Below are 21,974 nucleotides of genomic sequence, written 5' to 3'. Positions count from 1 at the left end.
AAACCCTCCACCCCTGGTTCTTATTAGTGCTTCAGAGAGCTACAAATGAGTTTTCTTGGTCAGATAGCAGCTCAATGATTTTTTGGCAGGGGTCACTCTGTAACAGCAATATTTGGGCAGTTTTCTGGAAGTGCCTTTGAAAATAGGCTTCCAGATCTCCTCCCAGGGTGAGGACGGTGGGGAGTGGGTGAGGGGCTTCAGAGGTCAAGTCTCCTGTGTATAAAATCACGGGTGAGGGGTGAGTGAATCACCCTCCCCAGGTTAGGGGACCAAATGGACACAAAATGGAAGATGGAAACCTGAGTACTAAAAAGATCTTTGGGGCAACTGAGCAAGAACCGTGAGCTACCCACAGGATGAACTGAAAATTCCTTCAGCTGTAATGATTTCTTCTGGCCTGGATTTCACAAAAGTGGAAGAGTACCACTAGTGTTCTTACAGAGTCAACGAGATGCCGGGTACTTTTATTCTGTTTCAAGGACCTAAAGACACGGCTCTGTACATCCAAGCCAAATCCTCAGGCTGAGACTTAAATTTGTTTTTTCTTGTGCTGCCCTCAGTGTAGACGACAACCACTGTCCAACAGATTCTAATAAGAGCCATGCCTAGAGACCCCGGGGGCAAATGAAGCTGAGCTTTCTCTTCTTCTCCAAGCTGAGTAATCTCAATTTTTTTCCAATTTTCTTCATGGCTCCTTTTCCAACCTTTAGAAAAATTTTTCTACATGGAACCCTTTCTAGACGTCATTTTAAAGTCCCCCTAAAATTATACAGACTACTTAAAAAGATAGGTGTATGATTCTAATGTTAGCTTTCTCCTAATTGACTGTGACCTTTTCTATGCAAATCAAAATCCATCATATTCTTACTGTTTTTACCTCTTCTCTTCATCATGTTAAAAATAGTGATATTTCTATAAGCAGCAGTGCTTTGGAAAAGGCCAATCCTAGTTCACTTCATTTCTTTTTGTCAAAGAAGCCAGATTTCTTCCTGATTTCTCCCAAGATGCTTCTGCCTTTCAGACTTAATGCTGAAAACAGGGACACAAAATGTCGCAGTATTTCCCCACATGCTTTAATTCTTGCAAACCTCAGAATTTACAGACTCATTTCACACAATTATAATTTCCCCCTGTGTTTTATGCTTCTTTGCTTCCTTTCTATTTTATCTTTTGCAGAATGAACTGTCTCATGTGCTTTGAATTTCTGTACGTAGTATGTTGGATTGTAAGCATCCTCTTATGAATTCTGCATTAGATACTTAAAACAGCTCACCTTCTTAAGAGTACTTATCATATCATTGTAAATTAAATCAATTGCTAACTTTATTTATTGAAGACAAGAAAGTTAACTTACTTTTAGTTTTTCTAACTACCTTTTCTTACTTTATAGGATTTATAACACGCTCCCCAAAAGAAAAAAAAAGCATTTTTTATGCACATAGACTCAGATTATTTTCTAATTTGGATCATGTATACACAGTTTTGTATTGCAGTTTCTGTGTCAAAAATGTGAATTTAATTAACAGTTCTTAAACTTTTTAATCTTAGGAACTCTTTGCACTCTTAAAAATTATGGAAGACTCTAAAAAGCTTTTGTTTATGTGGATTATTCCTATCAATATTTACTGTATTATAAATTAAGACTGAGAACTTTAAAAATTTTTCTTTATTAAATCACTTTAAGATAACAATGATAAACCTATTACATGTTAGCATAAATACATTTTTATGTAAAATAACTATATTTTCAAAATTTTAAAAATTTAGAGATGAGTATCATTGTTTTATATTTTTGCAAATTTCTTTCATGTCAAGTAATAGAAGATAGCTGATTCTCATATCTGCTTCTGCACTCGGTCTGTTCTGGTATCACATGGCATACAATAACCTCTAGAAAATTACACTGTACACTTGTGAGAGAATGAGTGGAAAAGGCAAGTAATATGCCATTTTATGAAAATAGTTCTGACTTCATTGACTCCCCCTATAGTGATCTTAGGCACACCCAGGAATACCTGGACCACAGTTTAAGAACTCCTGATTTAGACTATCATTTTAAAGACTGTATAGCATCCTTCTATATGAACTTTCCATACATTTAGAATTTATTTGTGACTGAAGTGATTTTAGTTATTTCGAAAGTAACCTTTAGTTGTGTTTTGTTTTTATCCTTTGGAAGCTTGTAGCATTCTATTTCCTGAAAGTTTAAAATCTTTACCAAAATACATCAGAGCATTGATATCTCCTCACGAGTTCTTCCAGGAAAATAGTATGCTTGCTCAAATATAATCTGATTCTGTTTCATATCTGAAGAGTTTGTTCTATTTTCTCCTTTGGTTATTGCTTCTCACCTTTCGGCTTCATGCTTTGGGAGCTCTTATTACTCACAGCAGAGACCTCTATTATATACTTTCCACCTCTGCTGCCTTCGTTTACATTTTATGTATCTTTTTGTTAAATTCTCCTGAATTCTATAAATACGTCTCCATTTATCCTCCATGTTACTGATTCAGTTTTCTCTTCTAGCATGCCATCTTTTTGTTGCTTCAAAAAGAAAGGATTTGGCTAATGTTTTGATTTTAAACAGGGTATTCTTATTTTAAAAATACGTAAAAGATTTTCTTTTCTAATTTAATGTGAGTTTTCTAAAATTTCTGTTTTCTTTAATCTGTTTCAGCAGACTCATATTTATGTTTCATTTTTCTTATATCACAGAATATTTTCACAGATTTTAGGTTTTGGGTTTAGTTTAATTTTTTTTTTAAGGAAGATTAGCCCTGAGCTAACTGCTGCCAATCCTCCTCTTTTTGCTGAGGAAGGCTGGCCCTGAGCTAACATCCATGCCCATCTTCCTCTACTTTATATGTGGGACACCTGCCACAGCATGGCTTGCCAAACGGTGCCATGTCCGCACCCGGGATGTGAACCGGCGAACCCTGGGCCGCCAAGAAGTGGAACATGCAACCTTAACCGCTGCATCACCGGGCTGGCCCCTTGGGTTTAGTTTTAAGATTTTTGTTTGTTTGTTTATTTTGGTCATGGAATGATACTTGGTAAATATTTATTATTGCTGCCTGGGAGCCCTGGGTACTAAAACTCACCCTCAACATCTTGTTCGACTAACATAGAGAAAACCCACCTGGACCTAAATGTGAAAGGCAGGCAGGATAAAGAGGGACCCCCAACTTCTCCCCCAGCCTTCTGGGTGGTACGAGGCATCTCACCAAAGTCTAGAGCCCGAGGGCATTCCTGCCCCATGAATGATCATAAAGAATCCCATCAGGGCTGGGACAAAGCTCTGCAAGAATAGAGCAGAAACATTCTGTGCTGTTCAGTGAACAAAGAGGACAGGGCCTAGAAAATACAAGCAGAAGGAGCAGCAGGGGACTGTGGTTCTTGTCCCTTGATTACACAGACTACATCAGGGAATGAACTGCAACGTGCTCAAGCATATCTTTTGTGGTTACTGGGAAAGATTCAGTCATTTTCAGGTAGCACTTTAAGGGAATTGTGGAGAAGCAGTGGTTGGTGTTGTCATCACTCCACTCTCCATAATTTCCTCTCTTACGGATTTCAGACGATCAATAAAGGTTAGCTATTTGCTTGTTAATTTAATCTAAATCTATTTACCTATTAATTTCCTATGGGGATAGTTCCTACAACGTTGGTGTTTTTTCCTCATTCACATCAACAGAGAATCTTCAACTTTCAGTAACAATTTTTGTTAGCATCCTTTCTCAGGAAATATTTTTTTCCAAACCACAATGCAAGATTCTTAATATCATCATTATGGATAGTTACTGTATTAGTTTCCTATGGCTGCTGTGACAAATTACCACAAACACAGTAGCTCAAAACAACACACATTTACTATCTTAGTTTAAGAGGTCAGAAGTCTAAAATGGGTCAGTAGAATTCTTCCTTCTAGAGGCTCTAAGAGAGAATCTGTTTCCTTGGCTTCTCCAGCCTCTAGGGGCTGCCTATATTTCTTGGCTTGTGGCCTTTTCCTCTTCAAAGCCAGCCACGTAGTATCTTCTCTCCTTTCTGACCTCTTGCCTCCCTCTTCTAAGGACCCTTGTGATAAATTGGGCCCACCTGGAAAATCCAGAATAATCTCCCATTTTAAGATCCTTAATTTAACCATATCTGCAAAGTCCCTTTTGAATTTAAGGTAACATATTCACAGGTTCTGGAGATTAAAACAGGGACATCTTTGGGGGGTCATTACCAGTTACCATTTATAAAATGTCTTCTATATGACAGAAGCTTGTCATGTAATTTCATTATTCCTTAAAACAACTATGCGGTTGTTTTACTGATGAGAAAATGGAGACTGAGAGGAGTTCAGAAGACCTCTCTCCCTAACTCCAGGCCAGTCTATCCAACTGTCTACTTGATATCTCCACTTGGATGTCTGATAGGCCTCTCAAACTTAATGTAAGTGAGCAAAAGTGAGGCCATCGTGTTTTGCTAAATAGCCCCTGCCCTTCCTCTGTGTGACTAGTCACTGCTCTGCACGTACTCTAAAAAATTCACACACTCTCCTGATTTATTGCTTCCATTTAAGTACGTACTCCCGAATAGCTTGATAAATTAAAACCTTGTTCTATGAGTTTCTCTCCAGAAACAGGCTGACCACAGGCAGGAAACACGCCTACAAGGTATCCATGACAGCTAACAGAAGAATAAAACAATAAAATAGAACAATAAAAGACCCTGGAGTCCATCATACTTGAAGGAAACTCCCTCCTTACTGCCTATTTTCCCTATATAACTGCCTCAAGATTCTGATCCTTGAAAATGAGCTTTTGAGATGTTAGTCACCCATTTTCCAATTAGCCGACTAATCTAATTAAACTTCCTTTCTTGATCTCTAACTCGTTGTGATTAATTGGCTCAGATCGCAGTGAGCAGAGCGAGCCCATTGCTCAGTATCATTAACACATCCAAAACTGAGCTCTTTTGGTCCCTCCCTACAACCTGTTCTACCAGCAGAGATTCCCCATCTCAGTAATAGCACCATCCTGCCAGCTGCTCAAGCCATTAGAATCATCCTTCACTCTCCTCCTTCTTTCACATCTGATCTGTCACAAAATCCTATTGGCTCTACCTCCAAAACAAACCCAGAATTTGACCATGTCTTACCAATTACATTGCTAACACTCAGGTCCAAGCTCCCCTCATCTCTCCCTTGAATTATTATATAGCAGCCTCCTAACTAGTCTTTCTATTTCTTCCCTTACCTCTAATTAATATATTTTCAACAGCCAGAGTGATCTTTTAAAAAACTTAAGTGACAGCATGTTACTCCTCTGCTCAAAATATTCCAATGCCTTTCTACCTCATTCAGAAGAAAAGCCAAAGTTCTTTCTATAATCTTCAAGGCCCTATGTGATGTGACTTCATCCCCTACTCCGTTTTCTCTTACTCACTTCACTCCAGCTACATTGACCTTCTTGCTTTTCTTCGAACCTTCCAAGTTTGCCCCTGCCTCAGGGCTTGGCATTTGCTATTTTCTCTGTGTAGAATATCTTCCTCCAGATATTGGCATAATAAGATTCCTCACCTCCTTCAGGTCTTTACTCAAATGTTATTTTGTAGGAAAGCCGTTCCTGGCTACCCTACCTAACATAGTACCCACCCTCATCCCTACCACTTTATACTCCCCCTTCTGATTTGTGTTTTCTTCTTAGCACCGATCTCCATTTAACCTACTATACATATTACTTATATAATAGGGAGGCGTATGTGTGAGTATACAGTTGTCGTAGGTGGTCTCCAAAGCAACCTCCAGCGGGTTTAGCTTCTTAGTTCAAGCCCCCTCCCACGTTGAATAGGGAAGACCTGTATCATCAATAGGATAGTTCAGAAAGATGGTGTGTGATTCCAAAGCTAGGTCATAAAAGATATTGCAGCTTTTGCCTTGCTGTCTCTTGGATCACTCTAGAAGAAGCCAGCCACCATGTTGTGAAGACAGTGAAGCAGCTCTAGGGGGAGGTCCTTGTGGACAGGTAATGAATCCTCCCGCCACCAGTCAGTACCACTAGCCATCCATGTAAGTCAGCCATTTTAGAAGTAGATCCTTCAGCCTCACTCAAATTTTCAGATGACTATCGTCTCAGGTGATATCTTGACTGCAACCTCATGAGAAACCCTGAGCTAGAACTCAATTGAGCTCCTCCCAAATTCCCAACTCACAGAAACTATGAAAGAAAAAACACTGGCAATCAATCAAACCATGACTCACAATAAATATAAGAGGCATCCTGATTTCAAAGATGTGGAAAAAACTGTGCATTTTTGAACTGATGAAATATGACAGTGATGATTATTGTCACTGTTGTTTTCTCCATATAATCTCCATGAAGGCAGGGTATTTTGTGGGTTTGGCTCACGGCTATGAGCCCAATGCCTAGAACAGGGCCCAGCATATGAGAGAAGATTAACAATAGTTGCCGGATGAATAAACAAAAATTAACTTGCACCAGGCATATTGTTTAAATGTGGCAGAGCTGGGATTCAAACTCAGGTATTTGATTCTAAAGCTTGTGCTCTTTTTATTGTTCATTCTTCAGGATATATTCTGTTACCAAGATCTTCATCTTATTTTTACTCAATCTTCCTCTTTACAAAGAAGACAGATATGGGAATAATACTACATAGCTAACGCTTATGGAGTTATTACCATGTTTGGGACTGTTCTGAGCATATTGTATGTATCCACTTATTAACTTTACCACACTGTACAAGCATCTGGTAGGTACTATTATTATCCACATTTATGAGGAAATTAAGGCACGAAAGGTAAGGTGACTGATCCAAGGTCTCATAATTATTTATACCTGTTTGGAGTAAATAGTTGTAATATGTTCTTTCTTCCAATCTTACCAACTGGAAATCTCTTTATATGTCATCTTACAGCATTTGGCAAATTCAGGGCCTCTAAATGTTATCTATCGTTCTCCTGTTCACATTCCCTATTGAAACAGAACAACTTCTATTTGTAGCTAATATCTTAATACATTGGAAATGAAAAATATTTCCACACTAAAACTTGAAAACGTTCCTCGGAAATTCTGGTTTTAATTCTTGTTTATATCACAATTTCTAAATTGGATCTGAATATAATGCATTCTATGCGAAGACCAGTGTCTATGAATAGACATGTGAACTATAATAAAATCCTAAATGTGATTTGTGCTTTGTATACACTTTCATTCAGACAGCACTCATATTTGATCTTCCTGGGAACGTTTGGGAAGCTCTCGGAGAAGGTATTCTTTCCATGTTACAGCTGAGAAAATTGAAAGTCAAAGAAGTTAAAGTATCCTCTGAAGATTCCATGCGTAAGGAGTAGTCAAACCAGGATTTTTCTAAATCTAGTCCAGTTCCTCACACTGATCTAGACAGCTGTTGGCAGGGTTTGTACTGACCTGAGGTAATTAAGTCAAGTGCAGCGGGAACTCCAATGAGTCTGGGGAGAAGCTGGGTTCCTCTACCACCGGGAAGGAGTCCCAGTGAGACTTCCGGTAAGCCCACTTGAGCCTATCAAAGGTTGAAGGTATAAAGGTCATTAAAATGAGATGATATGTTCAGAGTCAAGGCAAGCATTCCCCTGGATTTCCCACACTCTCAAAAACATTGTTTTATGGAATTTAGTAACAGTTTCCATCAGGCTAATTAGCGCCGACCCTCTCCTTTAATTAACAACTCAAACAAAGCCGTGCTGTCCCTAAGTCTTCAGGTTGAAACACATCTCTAGCTTCTTACATATTTTTTCTCTGACTCTATTATGACCTGTCTCAGCCAACAAAAATAAGAGTGTCCAGGAACAGCTTTACAGAACCCTGAAAGAGCCAGGCAGCCAAGAAAGTAAAAAGACAACCCATAAAATGGAAGAGAATATTTGCTAATTGTATATCTAGAATATACAAAGAATTTTTATAACTCAATAATAAAAAGACAAATAATCCAATAAAAAATGGCAAAGGATCTGAATAGATATTTCTGCAAAGAGATACAAATGGCCAAAAAAGCATATGAAAAGATAATCAATATCATTAGCCATCAGGGAAATGCAAATTAAAACCATAACAAGATACCACTTCACATCCACTAGGGTGGCTATGATAAAAAAGACAGACAATAACAAATGTTAGAGAGGATGTGGAAAATACAAAACCCTCAAACATTGTTAGTGGGAATGTAAAATGGTGGAGCCACTTTGGAAAACAATTTGGCAATTCCTCAAAGGTTAAACATAGAGTTACTATATGACCCAGCAATTCCACTCCTGGGTATACAACCAAGAGAAATGAAAACACAGGCCCACAACAAAACTTGTGCACAAATTTTCATAGTGTCATTGTTCACAAAAGCTAAGAAAGGAAAAACAACCCAAATGTCCATCAACCGATGACTGGATAAATAAAATGTGGTATATCCATACAAGGGAACATCATTCAGCTATAGAAAAAAAGTACTGATACATTCTAAAACATGGGTGAATGGTGAACCTTGAAAACATTATGCTAAGTGAAAGAAGCCAGTCATAAAAGATAAAATATTGTATGATTCCATTTAAATGAAATGGCCAGAATAGGCAAATCCATAGAGACAGAGAGTGGTTGCCTAGGATTAGGGGAGAGGAGAGATGGAGGATTATTCCTAAAGGGTACGAAGTTTCATTTTGGGATGATAAAGTCTCCTAAAATCAACTGTAGTAATGGTTACATGACTCTGTAAATATACTAATATACCATTGGGTTGTACACTTTAAATGAGTGAAATGTATGGTATATGATTTATACCTCAATAAAGCTGCTATAAAAAAAAAAAAAAGAATGGGGCTGGCCCAGTGGCTCAGCGGTTAAGTTCGCACATTCTGCTTCTTGGTGGCTCGGTGTTCACTGGTTTGGATCCCAGGTGCGGACATGGCATTGCTTGGCAAAAAGCCATGCTGTGGTAGGCGTCCCACATATAAAGTAGAGGAAGATGGGCATGGAATGTTAGCTCAAGGCCAGTCTTCCTCAGCAAAAAGAGGAGGATTGGCAGTAGTTAGCTCAGGGCTAATCTTCCTCAAAAAAAAAAAGGAAAGTCAGACAGCAACCTCAGTCTAGACAAGAGGGTGAGCTTAAGTCCTTTATCGCGCGCCTCTCCTGGCCATTTAAAAGTGTCTAAAGCTCTGTTAAGTCATTTTACAGGTATGTGGATGGGAAGAGGATGGTACTTAAATACAGATTGCCATTTACCCAGACTGTGACACCAACAGCTCCAAAATACCTGGAATATTTGAGCCTTTCTCACAGGAGGATTTCCTAACAGTCAATCACCATATTTTCCACCACTGTTCATCCCCACCTCCAGACTTATTATTACTTGTAATTTAAATCTGCACTCAGTGTGCAAAAGGTCATGGTAAGAGGGACACAAAAAAAGGAGCGCTTACGATATATGTCTTTATTTATAAGCTTGTATAAAAATTAAAACTAAATAGGGAAATGGTTAAAATTATTATGGTATATTTATAAGACAGAAAATTATGCAGCCATTTAAAATGATATTTTTAAAGAATATTTACAATAATATTTTTTTTTCATTTTCTATTAACTATATATTTTTTTTTTATTAATGTTATGATAGATTACAACCTTGTGAGATTTCAGTTGTACATTTTTGTTAGTCATGTTGCGGGTACACCACTTCCCCCTCCGTACCCTCCCCCCACCCCCCCTTTTCCCTGGTAACCACCGATCAGATCTCCTTCTCAATATACTAATTTCCACCTATGAGTGGAGTCATATAGAGTTCGTCTTTCTCTGACTGACTTATTTCGCTTAACATAATGCCCTCGAGGTCCATCCACGTTGTTGTGAATGGGCCAATTTCGTCTTTTTTTTTGGCTGAGTAGTATTCCATTGTGTATATATACCACATCTTCTTTATCCAATCATCAGTTTCTGGGCATGTAGGCTGGTTCCACGTCTTGGCTATTGTAAATAATGCTGCGATGAACATAGGGGTGCAACGGACTCTTGAGATATCTGATATCAGGTTCTTAGGATAGATACCCAGTAATGGGATGGCTGGGTCATAGGGTATTTCTATTTTTAACTTTTTGAGAAATCTCCATACTGTTTTCCATAGTGGCTGTACCAGTTTGCATTCCCACCAACAGTGTATGAGGGTTCCTCTTTCTCCACAACCTCTCCAACATTTGTCATTCTTGGTTTTGGATGTTTTTGCCAATCTAACGGGGGTAAGGTGATATCTTAGTGTAGTTTTGATTTGCATTTCCCTGATGATTAGCGATGATGAACATCTTTTCATGTGTCTATTGGCCATATTCATATCTTCTTTTGAGAAATGTCTGTTCATGTCCTCTGCCCATTTTTTGATCGGGTTGTTTGTTTTTTTGTTGTTAAGCAGTGTGAGTTCTTTGTATATTATGGAGATTAACCCTTTGTCGGATAAGTGGCTTGTAAATATTTTTTCCCAATTAGTGAGCTGTTTTTTTGTTTCAATTCTGTTTTCCCTTGCCTTGAAGAAGCTCTTTAGTCTGATGAAGTCCCATTTGTTTATTCTTTCTATTGTTTCCCTCAACTGAGGAGTTACAGTGTCCGAAAAGATTCTTTTGAAACTGATGTCAAAGAGTGTACTGCCTATATTCTCTTCCAAAAGACTTATTGTCTCAGGCCTAATCTTTAGGTCTTTGATCCATTTTGAGTTTATTTTGGTGTGTGGTGAAAAAGAATGGTCAATTTTCAATCTTTTGCATGTGGCTGTCCAGTTTTCCCAGCACCATTTGTTGAAGAGACTTTCTTTTCTCCATTGTAGGCCCTCTGCTCCTTTGTCGAAGATTAGCTGTCCATAGATGTGTGGTTTTATCTCTGGGCTTTCAATTCTGTTCCATTGATCTGTGGACCTGTTTTTGTACCAGTACCATGCTGTTTTGATCACTGTAGCTTTGTAGTATGTTTTGAAATCGGGGATTGTGATTCCGCCGGCTTTGTTTTTCTTGCTCAGGATTGCTTTAGCAATTCGCGGTCTTTTGTTCCCCCATATGAATTTTAGGATTGTTTGTTCAATTTCTGTGAAGAATGCTCTTGGGATTCTGATTGGGATAGCATTGAATCTGTATATTGCTTTAGGTAGTATGGACATTTTAACTATGTTTATTCTTCCAATCCATGTGCAAGGAATGTTTTTCCATCTCTTTATGTCATCGCCTATTTCTTTCAAGAAAGTCTTGTAGTTTTCATTGTATAGATCCTTCACTTCCTTGGTTAAGTTTATCCCAAGGTATTTTATTCTTTTCGTTGCGATTGTGAATGGGATAGAGTTCTTGAGTTCTTTTTCTGTTAGTTTATTGTTAGTGTATAGAAATGCTACTGATTTATGCACGTTAATTTTATACCCTGCTACTTTGCTGTAGTTGTTGATTATTTCTAATAGTTTTTCTGTGGATTCTTTGGGGTTTTCTATGTATAGGATCATGTCGTCTGCAAACAACGAGAGTTTTACTTCTTCGTTACCTATTTGGATTCCTTTTATTTCTTTTTCCTGCCGAACTGCTCTGGCCAGCACCTCCAGTACTATGTTGAATAGGAGTGGTGAAAGTGGGCACCCTTGTCTTGTTCCTGTCCTCAGAGGGATGGCTTTCAGCTTTTGTCCATTGAGTATGATGTTGGCTGTGGGTCTATCATATATGGCCTTTATTATGTTGAGGTACTTTCCTTCTATACCCATTTTACTGAGGGTTTTTATCATAAATGGGTGTTGGATCTTGTCGAATGCTTTCTCTGCATCTATTGAGATGATCATGTGGTTTTTGTTTTTCATTTTGTTGATGTAGTGTATCACGTTGATTGACTTGCGGATGTTGAACCATCCCTGTGTCCCTGGTATAAATCCCACTTGATCATGGTGTATAATCTTTTTGATGTATTGCTGTAATCGGTTTGCCAAAATTTTGTTGAGGATTTTTGCATCTATGTTCATCAGTGATATCGGCCTGTAGTTCTCCTTCTTTGTGTTGTCCTTGTCAGGTTTGGGGATCAGAGTGATGTTGGCTTCATAGAATGTGTTAGGGAGTTCTCCATCTTTCTCAATTTTCTGGAACAGTTTGAGGAGAATAGGTATTAAGTCTTCTTTGAATGTTTGGTAGAATTCTCCAGAGAAGCCGTCTGGTCCTGGACTCTTGTTTTTGGGGAGGTTTTTGATTACCGTTTCTATTTCCTTACTTGTGATTGGTCTATTCAGATTCTCCATTTCTTCCTGATTCAGTTTGGGGAGATTGTAGGAGTCTAGGAATTTGTCCATTTCTTCCAGGTTGTTCAATTTGTTGGCATATAGTTTTTCATAGTATTCTCTTATGATCTCTTGTATTTCATTGGTATCTGTTGTGATTTCTCCTCTGTCATTCCTGATTTTATTAATTTGCGATTTCTCTCTTCTTTTCTTGGTGAGTCTGGCTAGGGGTTTGTCAATTTTGTTAATTCTTTCGAAGAACCAACTCTTTGTTTCATTGATCCTTTCTATTGTCTTTTTTGTTTCAATATCGTTTATTTCTGCTCTTATTTTTATTATTTCCCTCCTTCTACTGACTCTGGGCTTTGTTTGTTCTTCTTTTTCTAGTTCTGTTAGGTGTCGTTTGAGGTTGCTTACGTGAGCTTTTTCTTGTTTAGTGAGGTGAGCCTGTATTGCAATGAATTTCCCTCTTAGGACTGCTTTTGCTGCATCCCAAATGATTTGGTATGTCGTGTTCTCATTTTCATTTGTCTCCAGATAATATTTGATTTCTTCTTTAATTTCTTCAATGATCCATTGTTTGTTGAGAAGCGTGTTGTTTAGTCTCCACATTTTTGCACCTTTCTCTGCTTTTTTCTTGTAGTTGATTTCTAGTTTAATAGCGTTATGATCAGAAAAGATGCTTGATATTATTTCAACTCTCTTGTATTTATTGATGTTTGCTTTGGTTCCCAAAATATGGTCAATCCTTGAGAATGTTCCATGTGCACTTGAGAAGAATGTGTAACCTGCTGTTTTTGGATGAAGTGTTCTATATATATCTATTAAGTCCATCTGGTCTAATTTTTCATTTAATTCTATTATTTCCTTGTTGATTTTCTGTCTGGATGTTCTGTCTATTGGTGTTAATGGTGTGTTGAGGTCCCCTACTATTATTGTATTGTTGTTGATGTCTTCTTTTAGTTCTATTAAGAGTTGCTTTACAAATTTTGGTGCTCCTGTGTTGGGTGCGTATATATTTATAAGTGTTATGTCTTCTTGGTGGAGAGTCCCTTTTATCATTATATACTGTCCCTCTTTATCTTTCTTTATCTGTTTTGCTTTGAAATCTACCTTGTCTGATATTAGTATAGCGACACCTGCTTTCTTTTGTTCATTATTAGCTTGGAGTATTGTTCTCCATCCCTTGACTCTGAGTCTGTGTTTGTCTTTGGGGCTGAGGTGTGTTTCCTGGAGGCAGCATATTGTTGGATCTTGTTCTTTGATCCATCCTGCCACTCTGTGTCTTTTGATTGGGGAGTTCAATCCATTTACATTTAGACTGATTATTGAGACGTGGGGGCCTACCACTCCCATTTTGTGTCTTGTTTTCCGGTTTTCTTCAGTTTCCTTTGTTTCTCGTCCCATGGTTTAATCTGTTCTGATGTAGAGCTGCTACTCTCTGTTGTTGTCCTTCTACTTATCTCCTCTGCTCTTGGTTTTGTAGCCCCTTTCCTTTTTTGGATTTTTCAGGAATGAGGGTTTTCCTGAGGATTTCCTGAAGAGGAGGTTTTGTGGCAATGAACTCCCTTAATTTTTGTTTATCTGGGAAAGTTTTTATTTCTCCATCGTATTTGAAGGATATTTTCGCTGGGTAGAGAATTCTCGGCTGTAGATTTTTGTCCTTCAGATTTTTGAATATATCATTCCACTCTCTTCTAGCCTGTAAAGTTTCTGCTGAGAAATCTGCTGATAGCCTGATGGGGGTTCCTTTGTAGGTTAGTTTCTTTTGCCTGGCTGTCCTTAATATTTTCTCCTTGTCGTTGACTTTTGCTAGCTTCACTACTATATGCCGTGGAGTTGGTCTTCTTGCATTGATAAAGTTTGGAGATCTATTGGCTTCTGTCACCTGAAGATCCATCTCCCTCACCAGATTTGGGAAGTTCTCAGCCATTATTTCTTTGAATAGGTTTTCTGCCCCTTTCTCCTTCTCTTCTCCCTCTGGTATACCTATAATCCTTACGTTGCATCTCCTAATTGTGTCTGATAATTCTCGGAGAGTTTCTTCATTTCTTTTAAGTCTTGCTTCTCTCTCCTCCTCTGCCTGCAACAATTCTATATTGCCATCTTCCAAATTGCTAATTCTTTCCTCCATATTATCGGCCCTACTGTTCAGAGCATCTAGATTTTTCTTAATCTCCTCTATTGTGTTCTTCATTTCCAATATTTCTGTTTGGTTCTTCTTTATCGTATCAAACTCTTTTGTGACATAGCTCCTGAACTCGTTGAGTTGTCGGTCAGAGTTCTCTCTTAACTCATTGAGAATCTTAATGATGGCTGTTTTGAAGTCATCATCATTTAGGTTATATATCTCATTTTCTTTGGGATTGTTTTCTGTGTATTTGTTGCTTTCTTTCTGTTCTGGAGATTTAATGTATTTTTTCATATTGCTTGATGTTGTTGATTTGTGCCTCCGCATGGAGATAGAGTTTAGTTGCTCCTTTCACTTGTTTCAGCTGCTGCGGTGGGGGGAGCAGCTGTTTATACTTCACCAACCAGGAACCCTGTCCATAGTTGCTAACTGGGCCTGGGCCCCTCTTCGTAGCCACAGTGGCCCTTTGGATTCCCTCCTCTGCCGTGGGGGCCGTCACAGGGGGGCTTCAGGCTGCAGGTGCCTACTGTTGCAGCCCACCTAGATGTGCTCTCTCCTTGGGGTCTGCAACGGTGTTATGGGCTTTTCCAGCGGCCAGGGGTGGGATCACTTATATTTGTCGCTCCGTTGCTGTCGGCACCCACCAAATCTCACTTGTCCTCTATGGGTCGCAGGAGAGCTATTGGCATCTTCTACAGTCTGTGGTTAGTACACCTAGCTATGCTGCTTTTGCCCTGGGGTCTTCCAGCCTTGTGGCTGGCGGCTGGGTGCCTTCTACTGGTGCTGTGCAGAGGCTTTCCCTAAGGCTGCTGTGAGCCTGTAGGGTTTCCCCCTAGGCTACTAAGCTGGGTCTCTGGAACTCTCTCCAGCCCCAGTCCTCTCCGAGATCTCCGGCAATCCCTAGCCTCACGGGGCGGGCAACGGCAGCTAGGGGGTCGCCCCGCCCTCTGGGATTCTCTCCGGGCCTCTCCCGGAGCCGTGAATGCTCAGCGTGGCCCCTCTGCTAACGGCAGACAGAGAGTTTTGTCTGCTGCCCGGGCGGAGCTCCGGCGCTTCCCCTCCGGGTCGCAGAACCGGCCTTTGAAAGTTCCCCCAGCCCCGGTCCTCTCCGAGATTTCTGGCAATCCCTAGACCCACGGGGCGGGCAACGGCAGCTGGGGGTCGCCCCGCCCTCTGGGATTCTCTCCAGGCCTCTCCCGGAGCCGTGAATGCTCAGCGTGGCCCCTCTGCTAACGGCAGACAGAGAGTTTTGTCTGCTGCCCGGGCGGAGCTCCGGCGCTTCCCCTCCGGGTCGCAGAACCGGCCTTTGAAAGTTCCCCCAGCCCCGGTCCTCTCCGAGATCTCCGGCAATCCCTAGTCCCACGGGGTGGGCAACGGCAGCTGGGAGACCTCCGTGCCCTCAGTGTCTCTCTCTGGGACCCTCTGGGCGCCCCGAGCACCAGGCTGGGTCTCCCCGCCAATGGCGGGGAGAGACTCTCCCCGCGGGCTCAGGTGTGCAACTCCAAAGTTTCCCTCTGCGTTTAGGAGTAATTGCGGGGGGTTTAGGTAGGGTTCTGGTCACCTGTTTCCACCGTCGCTCCTCTGTTGTGTTCTCGCTCCTGCCCTAGATGTGTGTAGATCCTCTGGGGACGTCCGTTGGAAGAAAGCCGCTTGCGGGTACTAGGCTGCCTGTCCGGGTCGGAGAGTTTTCACCTATTTCCACATCCTCCCGGAGGAAAGTCCATCCGCCTTCCGATGTATAGTCGCGTGGGTGTCTCAGACGTCCTGAGATGCTGTCTGGATATCCTTTGTCAAGCGATAAGTGTCCAAATAATTGTAGACTCGAAGGGCGAGAGACAAAGAGGACTACTCACGGCGCCATCTTGGATCTTCTCTATTTACAATAATATTAACAGCAAATTTCTCATCAGAAACCACAGAGGCCAGAAAGCAGTAGGATGACATATTCAAAGGACTGAAAGAAAAAAAATTGTCAAACAAAAATTCTACATCCAGCAAAACTAGCCTTTTAAAATGAAAGCAAATTAACACATTCCCAGATAAACAAAAACTGAATTTGTTGCTAGCAGATCTGCCCTAAGAGAGATCGTTCGTGCTGAAATGAAAGGGCTGCAACTCAAATCCACATGAAGGAATAAAAAACAATAGTACACGGCAACTAAATAGGTAAATATAGAAGACTGTATTAATGTAATTTTTTCTTTATAATTCTTCTGTTATCTGATTTAAAAGACCACTTCATTAAGCAATAATTATAAATCTATGTTGATGGACATACAGCGTGTAATGATATAATTTGTGACAATAAAGGAAGTGGGTAACAGAACTGTATGGGGATGAATTTTCTGTATACTATTGAAATTAAGTTGACATTAACCTGAAGTAGATTGTTATAAATTAAGACGTTAATTGTAATCCAAAGGGCAACCACCACTAAGAAAATAACTCAAAAATATATAGTAAAGGAAACAAGAGAATTAAAAGGGGACTAGAAAATATGTATTTAATACAAATGAAAGCATTAATGGAGAAACAAAAAAACACATAAGACATAGAAAACAAATAGCAAAATGGCAGAAGTCCTTCCTTATCAGTAATTACATTAAACATAAAGAGATTAAACTCTCTAAAAGGCAGAGATTGGCAGAATGGATAAAGAATATTTAATAATAGGTTAAATATGACATTAGTATGAAAAATAAAGTAAATGAAATACAACAAAATTTCAAATGTAGTTTTTCAAAATAAGATTGCAAAGGGAAAAAACTGCAAGAAGAAAACTTTCATGGGAAAAAGATCAGAAGGAAATAAAATAGAATGTTAATACTGGTGATTTCTGAACTGTAAGTTTATGGTGATTTTAGTTTACATCTTTATACTTTCCTGCATTTTCCAGTCTGATTACAATGATGACTAGTATCTTTGTAATTAGAAAAATATATTACTTACAAAAATGTTACCATTAGAAGACTGGGGTATCACAGACTTCATTCTATGTGCCTATTAGCCCAAATAAATTTATTTCCAGAAAGAAATACATTTACTAGTTTTGCGCTGTTTTCCAACAGAAACTTGTCTTCTTAGGTACTGATAATTATAAGGGACCACAAAACTGAAGTGTTTGAAATAGGAAATGAAAATTTAAATAAGTCTGCATACTCAGGGGTGATAGTTAAAATATTTAATACCTTTTACTGCATGAGCTTGCCTCAGTGGAACCTAACATGAGCCACAGTTACTGGAGCAGAGTCCTGGGGACCCTCTGCTGACCCAGGAGTTTCCCTTTAGCTGGCGGATTATGGAGAGGCCCAACAGTTAGGGTTAGGGGAAGCAAAAGGACAGTCAGGGGCTCAGGGTAGCAGTTATTTACAACCAGAATGGACGTATTTCAACATTTCAACCACCAGTACTACTGTACTGGTACATAACAGCTGAACACCAGTGCTAGAAATACCTGAGTAGTCAACTAGTAAGCTACACATTTAAAATTACCACCTCTGATGCTTATGACTGTATTTAGAGTTTTCCCTAAAGAAAAGCTCCCCATACGGAGCCCCATAGGGAGCCTCAGCTATTACCTTTGCATGGGCAATCCTATAGTGACAGCCCAGGGCCAGCTCTAGTCCCCCTCCTAAAGCAAAGCCTTGGATAGCGGCCACCACGGGCTTGTTGTTTCTCTGTAATTCATCTACTAAACTTCCCAGTGTGAAGTCAGAGATCCTAGGAGCACTGAAGCCACGGATATCAAAACCTAAGGACACAAAGACAAGGGAAAAAGAGAATTGAGAAAAGACCTGGCCTTGGTTACATAATAATAAAGTACCAGAAAACCCTTGGGGAGTCTGTTTGGGCCCATGAAACACTTCATCCTTTGGCTGGAGACACAGTAAAGGAAAAACAGCCTGGAAAATGTAGAACGATATGAGAGAAAATCCTCAAAAAAAATCTTTACCAGGAATCCTGTAATCTTCTAAAATCTGTCTTTCCCTATGATAGACAGCAACTCTACCTTTAGAAAAATTAAAAAGCTCAGAGAAGGGGAATAGAAATTCTGAGATTGAGTCAGCCCCTCTCATTCTTTGCATGATGCTGCTCACCAACCCTATTCTCAGAAATCTAGATCCACAGTTTTGTTAAGTGCATGAGTCATTACAATATAAAATCTCAGGATAAAGTTCATCCATATTTTTGAGTTAGGTGTTACTCAACCAGCTTAGAATTATGTTTTGGTGAGAGACTTTCTGTAAGCAATAAAAGTAACAACATTTATTGCTTTTCCTAATTATAAAAATAACATATGCATTATGAAAATTTGAAAAACACACAAAATTATAAAAAACATAAAGATCACCCCAAATATCACCACACAGAGATAACAATGTAACATTTTCATGAATTCTTAGTTTTTTTCCCAATAGATAAATGTAAATTGCTTTGTGATCTTGAGTAAGTTATTTAACCTTTTTGTCTCAATACCTATCTTAAATGACTGACGGGAGAATTAAATGAAAGTTCACTATAAGATATACTTTTAACAATATTGAGAGCATTCTGTAAAATCAGTTTTTATATTTCCCTTTTTTCACATAACATTATATGTAGTGAGTTTTTCCCCACAGCATTATCTATTCTTTGAAAACATTAAGCTTGGTACAAGTTAAAAAGTTAATGTAATTTTTTCATGTTCAATCTACTCATCTTTTGTTTTTTTTTTTTTTTTCTTTTTGCTACCTGCTCCTCTTCTAGCATCAATCCAGGGATTATGCTTTTTTTCCTCACCAATCTATCATGTTTCACCCTCCAGTATAGAGTTATTTATTTTTTAGATTCCTTTTGGTTCTAGAAAAAACAAGATGAATTTCAGTCTGAATCTCAGGTCTATCTTTCCCATAACTTTAGATTACAATAATTTTTCATGTAATAATAGCAATTAACATTTATTGGATAAATACATCAGGTACTGTGCTAAGTAGTTTCATTCACTGTCTCATTTAATTTTCTTAACACCTAGGTTAAGTAATATAACAATCCCCATTTTACAGGTAAGAAAGTTAAGGCTTTGACATGTTAAGTGACTAGATCAGACATATGACTAGCAACTGGTAGAATAAGGATTTGAACTCAGGCAGTTTGACTGTGCAGCCCACAGTCTTAAACGTTATACTACATTCTTCTACTCTCAACATATTACTATTATCTCAATTTTACAGAAACCAAGGCACAGACAAAGGTATTCAGATTTCATTTTTAACTTTATTTCTGGCATATAGAAATGCAAATAATTTTTGGATACAGATTTTATATCCAGAAAAATTGCAAAATCCTCTTGTTAATTCTAACAATTTTCTATCTTGATTTTTCTACGAACACTCATATCTTCTGAATAATGAAGTTTTGTTTCCTCCTTTCCAATCCTTATACCTTTTATTTCTTTTTCTAGTTTTACTGGGCTGGCCAGGGCCTAGAATACAATGTCAAATACAAATGGTGACAGCAGGCAGCCTTGTCTTGCTCCTTTCCCATAAGGAAAGCTTTTAATTTACCATTTTGTTTGATGTTTGCTGTAGGTTTGTTTTGATTTGAGGAAGATTAGTCCTGAGCTAACATCTGTTGCCAATCTTCCTCTTGTTTTGCTTTCCTTCATTTTGTATGTGGGTCACGGCCATAGCATGGCTGTCAAGTGGTGTACGTCCATGCCCAGGATCTGAATGGGTGAACCTGGGCCACCGAAGCAGAGCACACCAAACTTAACCACTATGCCATGGTGCTGGCCCCTGCTGGAGTTTTTTAAAAATAGATATCTTCTGCTTGATTAAGACATTTCCTTCCTGTACCTAGTGTACTAAAAATTTTTATCTTTAATGTGTGTCAAATGTTATCAAGTGTTTTTCTGCATCTCTTGGAATAATCATATGACTTTTCTCCTTTAATTGTTTAATAGGATGAGTTACCTTTGATGTTCTAATGTTTAACCAATCTGGTATTTCTGGGATAAAAGTGATGTATTATACTTTTTAATTATTGTTAGATTCAATTTTATAATATACTGTTTGAGATTTTTATATCTATGTTTATGAATGAAACTGGCCTGTAATTTTGCTTTTTCACACCATCCTTGACAGGTAGGAGTTGGTATGAAGGTTATGTTAGCTTCACAAAATGAGTTGGGAAGTGGACTGGGTTGAATGGTGTCCACTTGGAACCTATACATACAACCTTATTTGGAAATAGGGTCTTTGCACATGTAATCAGGTAAAGATGAGGTCATACTGGATGAGGGTGGATCTATATAAGATCTATGTAAGATCTATGTAAGATCTATATAAGATCAGGGGAGAAGGCCACTGGAAGACTCAGGCAGAGACGGGAGTGATGCAGCAAAAAGCCAAGGGATGCCAAGGATTGCCAGCAACCACAGAAGCTAGAAGGGGCAAGGAAGGATTCTTCTCCAGAGCCTTTGGAGGAAGAATGACCTTCAGATATCTGGATTTCGAACTTCCAGCCTCCAGAACTGGGAGAGAATAAATATCTGTGGTTTTAAGTCAGCCCGTTTGTGGTCATGTGTTACAGCAGCCCCAGGAAACGAATACAGGAAGTGTTCCCTCTTTTTTATTCTCTAAAACGTTTGTGTAAAATTAGAATAATATTTTGCTTGACTTTTCAGTTAGAGCTTGCCAGTGAAGTCATCTGGGGCTGGAATTTACTTTCTGAGATTTTCTTTTAATTACTGATTCAATTTCTTTAATGGTTTTCTGTTTCTTTTTGAGTCAACTTTGATAGGCTAAATTTTTCTACTTGTTCATAATATCTTCATTATCTTTTTAAATGGCTATAGCATCTGCAGTCATATCCCTTTCGTTAGTCCTCACAGACATTTGTTTGTGCCTTCTCTTTCTTTCTTGATCAATCTTTCCAAAGGTGTCAATTTTATTAGTCTTTCAAAGAACTAACTTTTGACATTGTTTTTGCTTCATATTTGTTTTCCATCTTATTAATTTCTCCCAGTATCTCCTTCCTTTTACTTCGTTTGGGTCTATTTTACTGTATGTTTTGTTAATTCCTTGATACAGATGCTTAGCTCATTATGTTTCGGTGCTTTTTCTTCTCTGATATATACCTTTAAGGTTATAAATTTCCTGCCAAGTTTTGCTTTAGATGTATCCCTCAAGTTATATATGTTTTATATATATATATATATATATATATATATATATATACATATGCAGTTTAACTGGATTGTCGTCAGAGAACATACTCTAAATGAAATTTATTGGACAAGCTTTCATGTTCCAGGATCTGGTCAACTTTTGTAAATGTTGCAGATTTGAGAAGAATATATATTTTCCAATTGTTGGGTCCGCTGTTCTATATAAGTCCATTAAGTCAAGTCTGATAATCCCTAATGCTTTTCTAGGAAAATAATTTTTTCTGCCCCTGAACTCTAACTTCCTTCTCTCCTACCTCCTTTCTTACAAAGAAATATGAAGTTCTCCATAATTCTGATCTCTCTCTTCATGCCTCAAAGATACCACCTTGGGCTCCCAACCTTAGGTTTTCAAACAGTGAATAAGCCATTTAATAGCTGGTTAATGTT

General features: G+C 38.7%; 1 protein-coding gene across 2 annotated transcripts in view; it reads right to left on the bottom strand.

Moving 5' to 3' along the window:
* EHHADH (enoyl-CoA hydratase and 3-hydroxyacyl CoA dehydrogenase) overlaps positions 1-21,974 on the bottom strand; it is a 50,285-nt gene that overhangs the window by 22,473 nt on the left and 5,838 nt on the right. The window contains exons 3-4 of one of the 2 annotated variants that reach the window (XM_014846141.3): positions 17,959-18,131; positions 7,434-7,545 (exon numbers count right to left, since the gene is read on the bottom strand). In XM_014846141.3, the coding sequence (XP_014701627.1) occupies positions 7,434-7,545; positions 17,959-18,131 (285 nt within the window). The remainder of the gene's footprint in view (positions 1-7,433; positions 7,546-17,958; positions 18,132-21,974) is intronic. The other variant, XM_044771237.2, reaches the window with a different exon arrangement.

Source organism: Equus asinus, chromosome 5 (genome assembly GCF_041296235.1).
Source record: "Equus asinus isolate D_3611 breed Donkey chromosome 5, EquAss-T2T_v2, whole genome shotgun sequence".
NCBI classification, from domain to species: Eukaryota; Metazoa; Chordata; class Mammalia; order Perissodactyla; family Equidae; genus Equus; species Equus asinus.
Note: the sequence above shows the minus strand (reverse complement) of the source record. Positions and strands in the feature narration are given on the sequence as shown.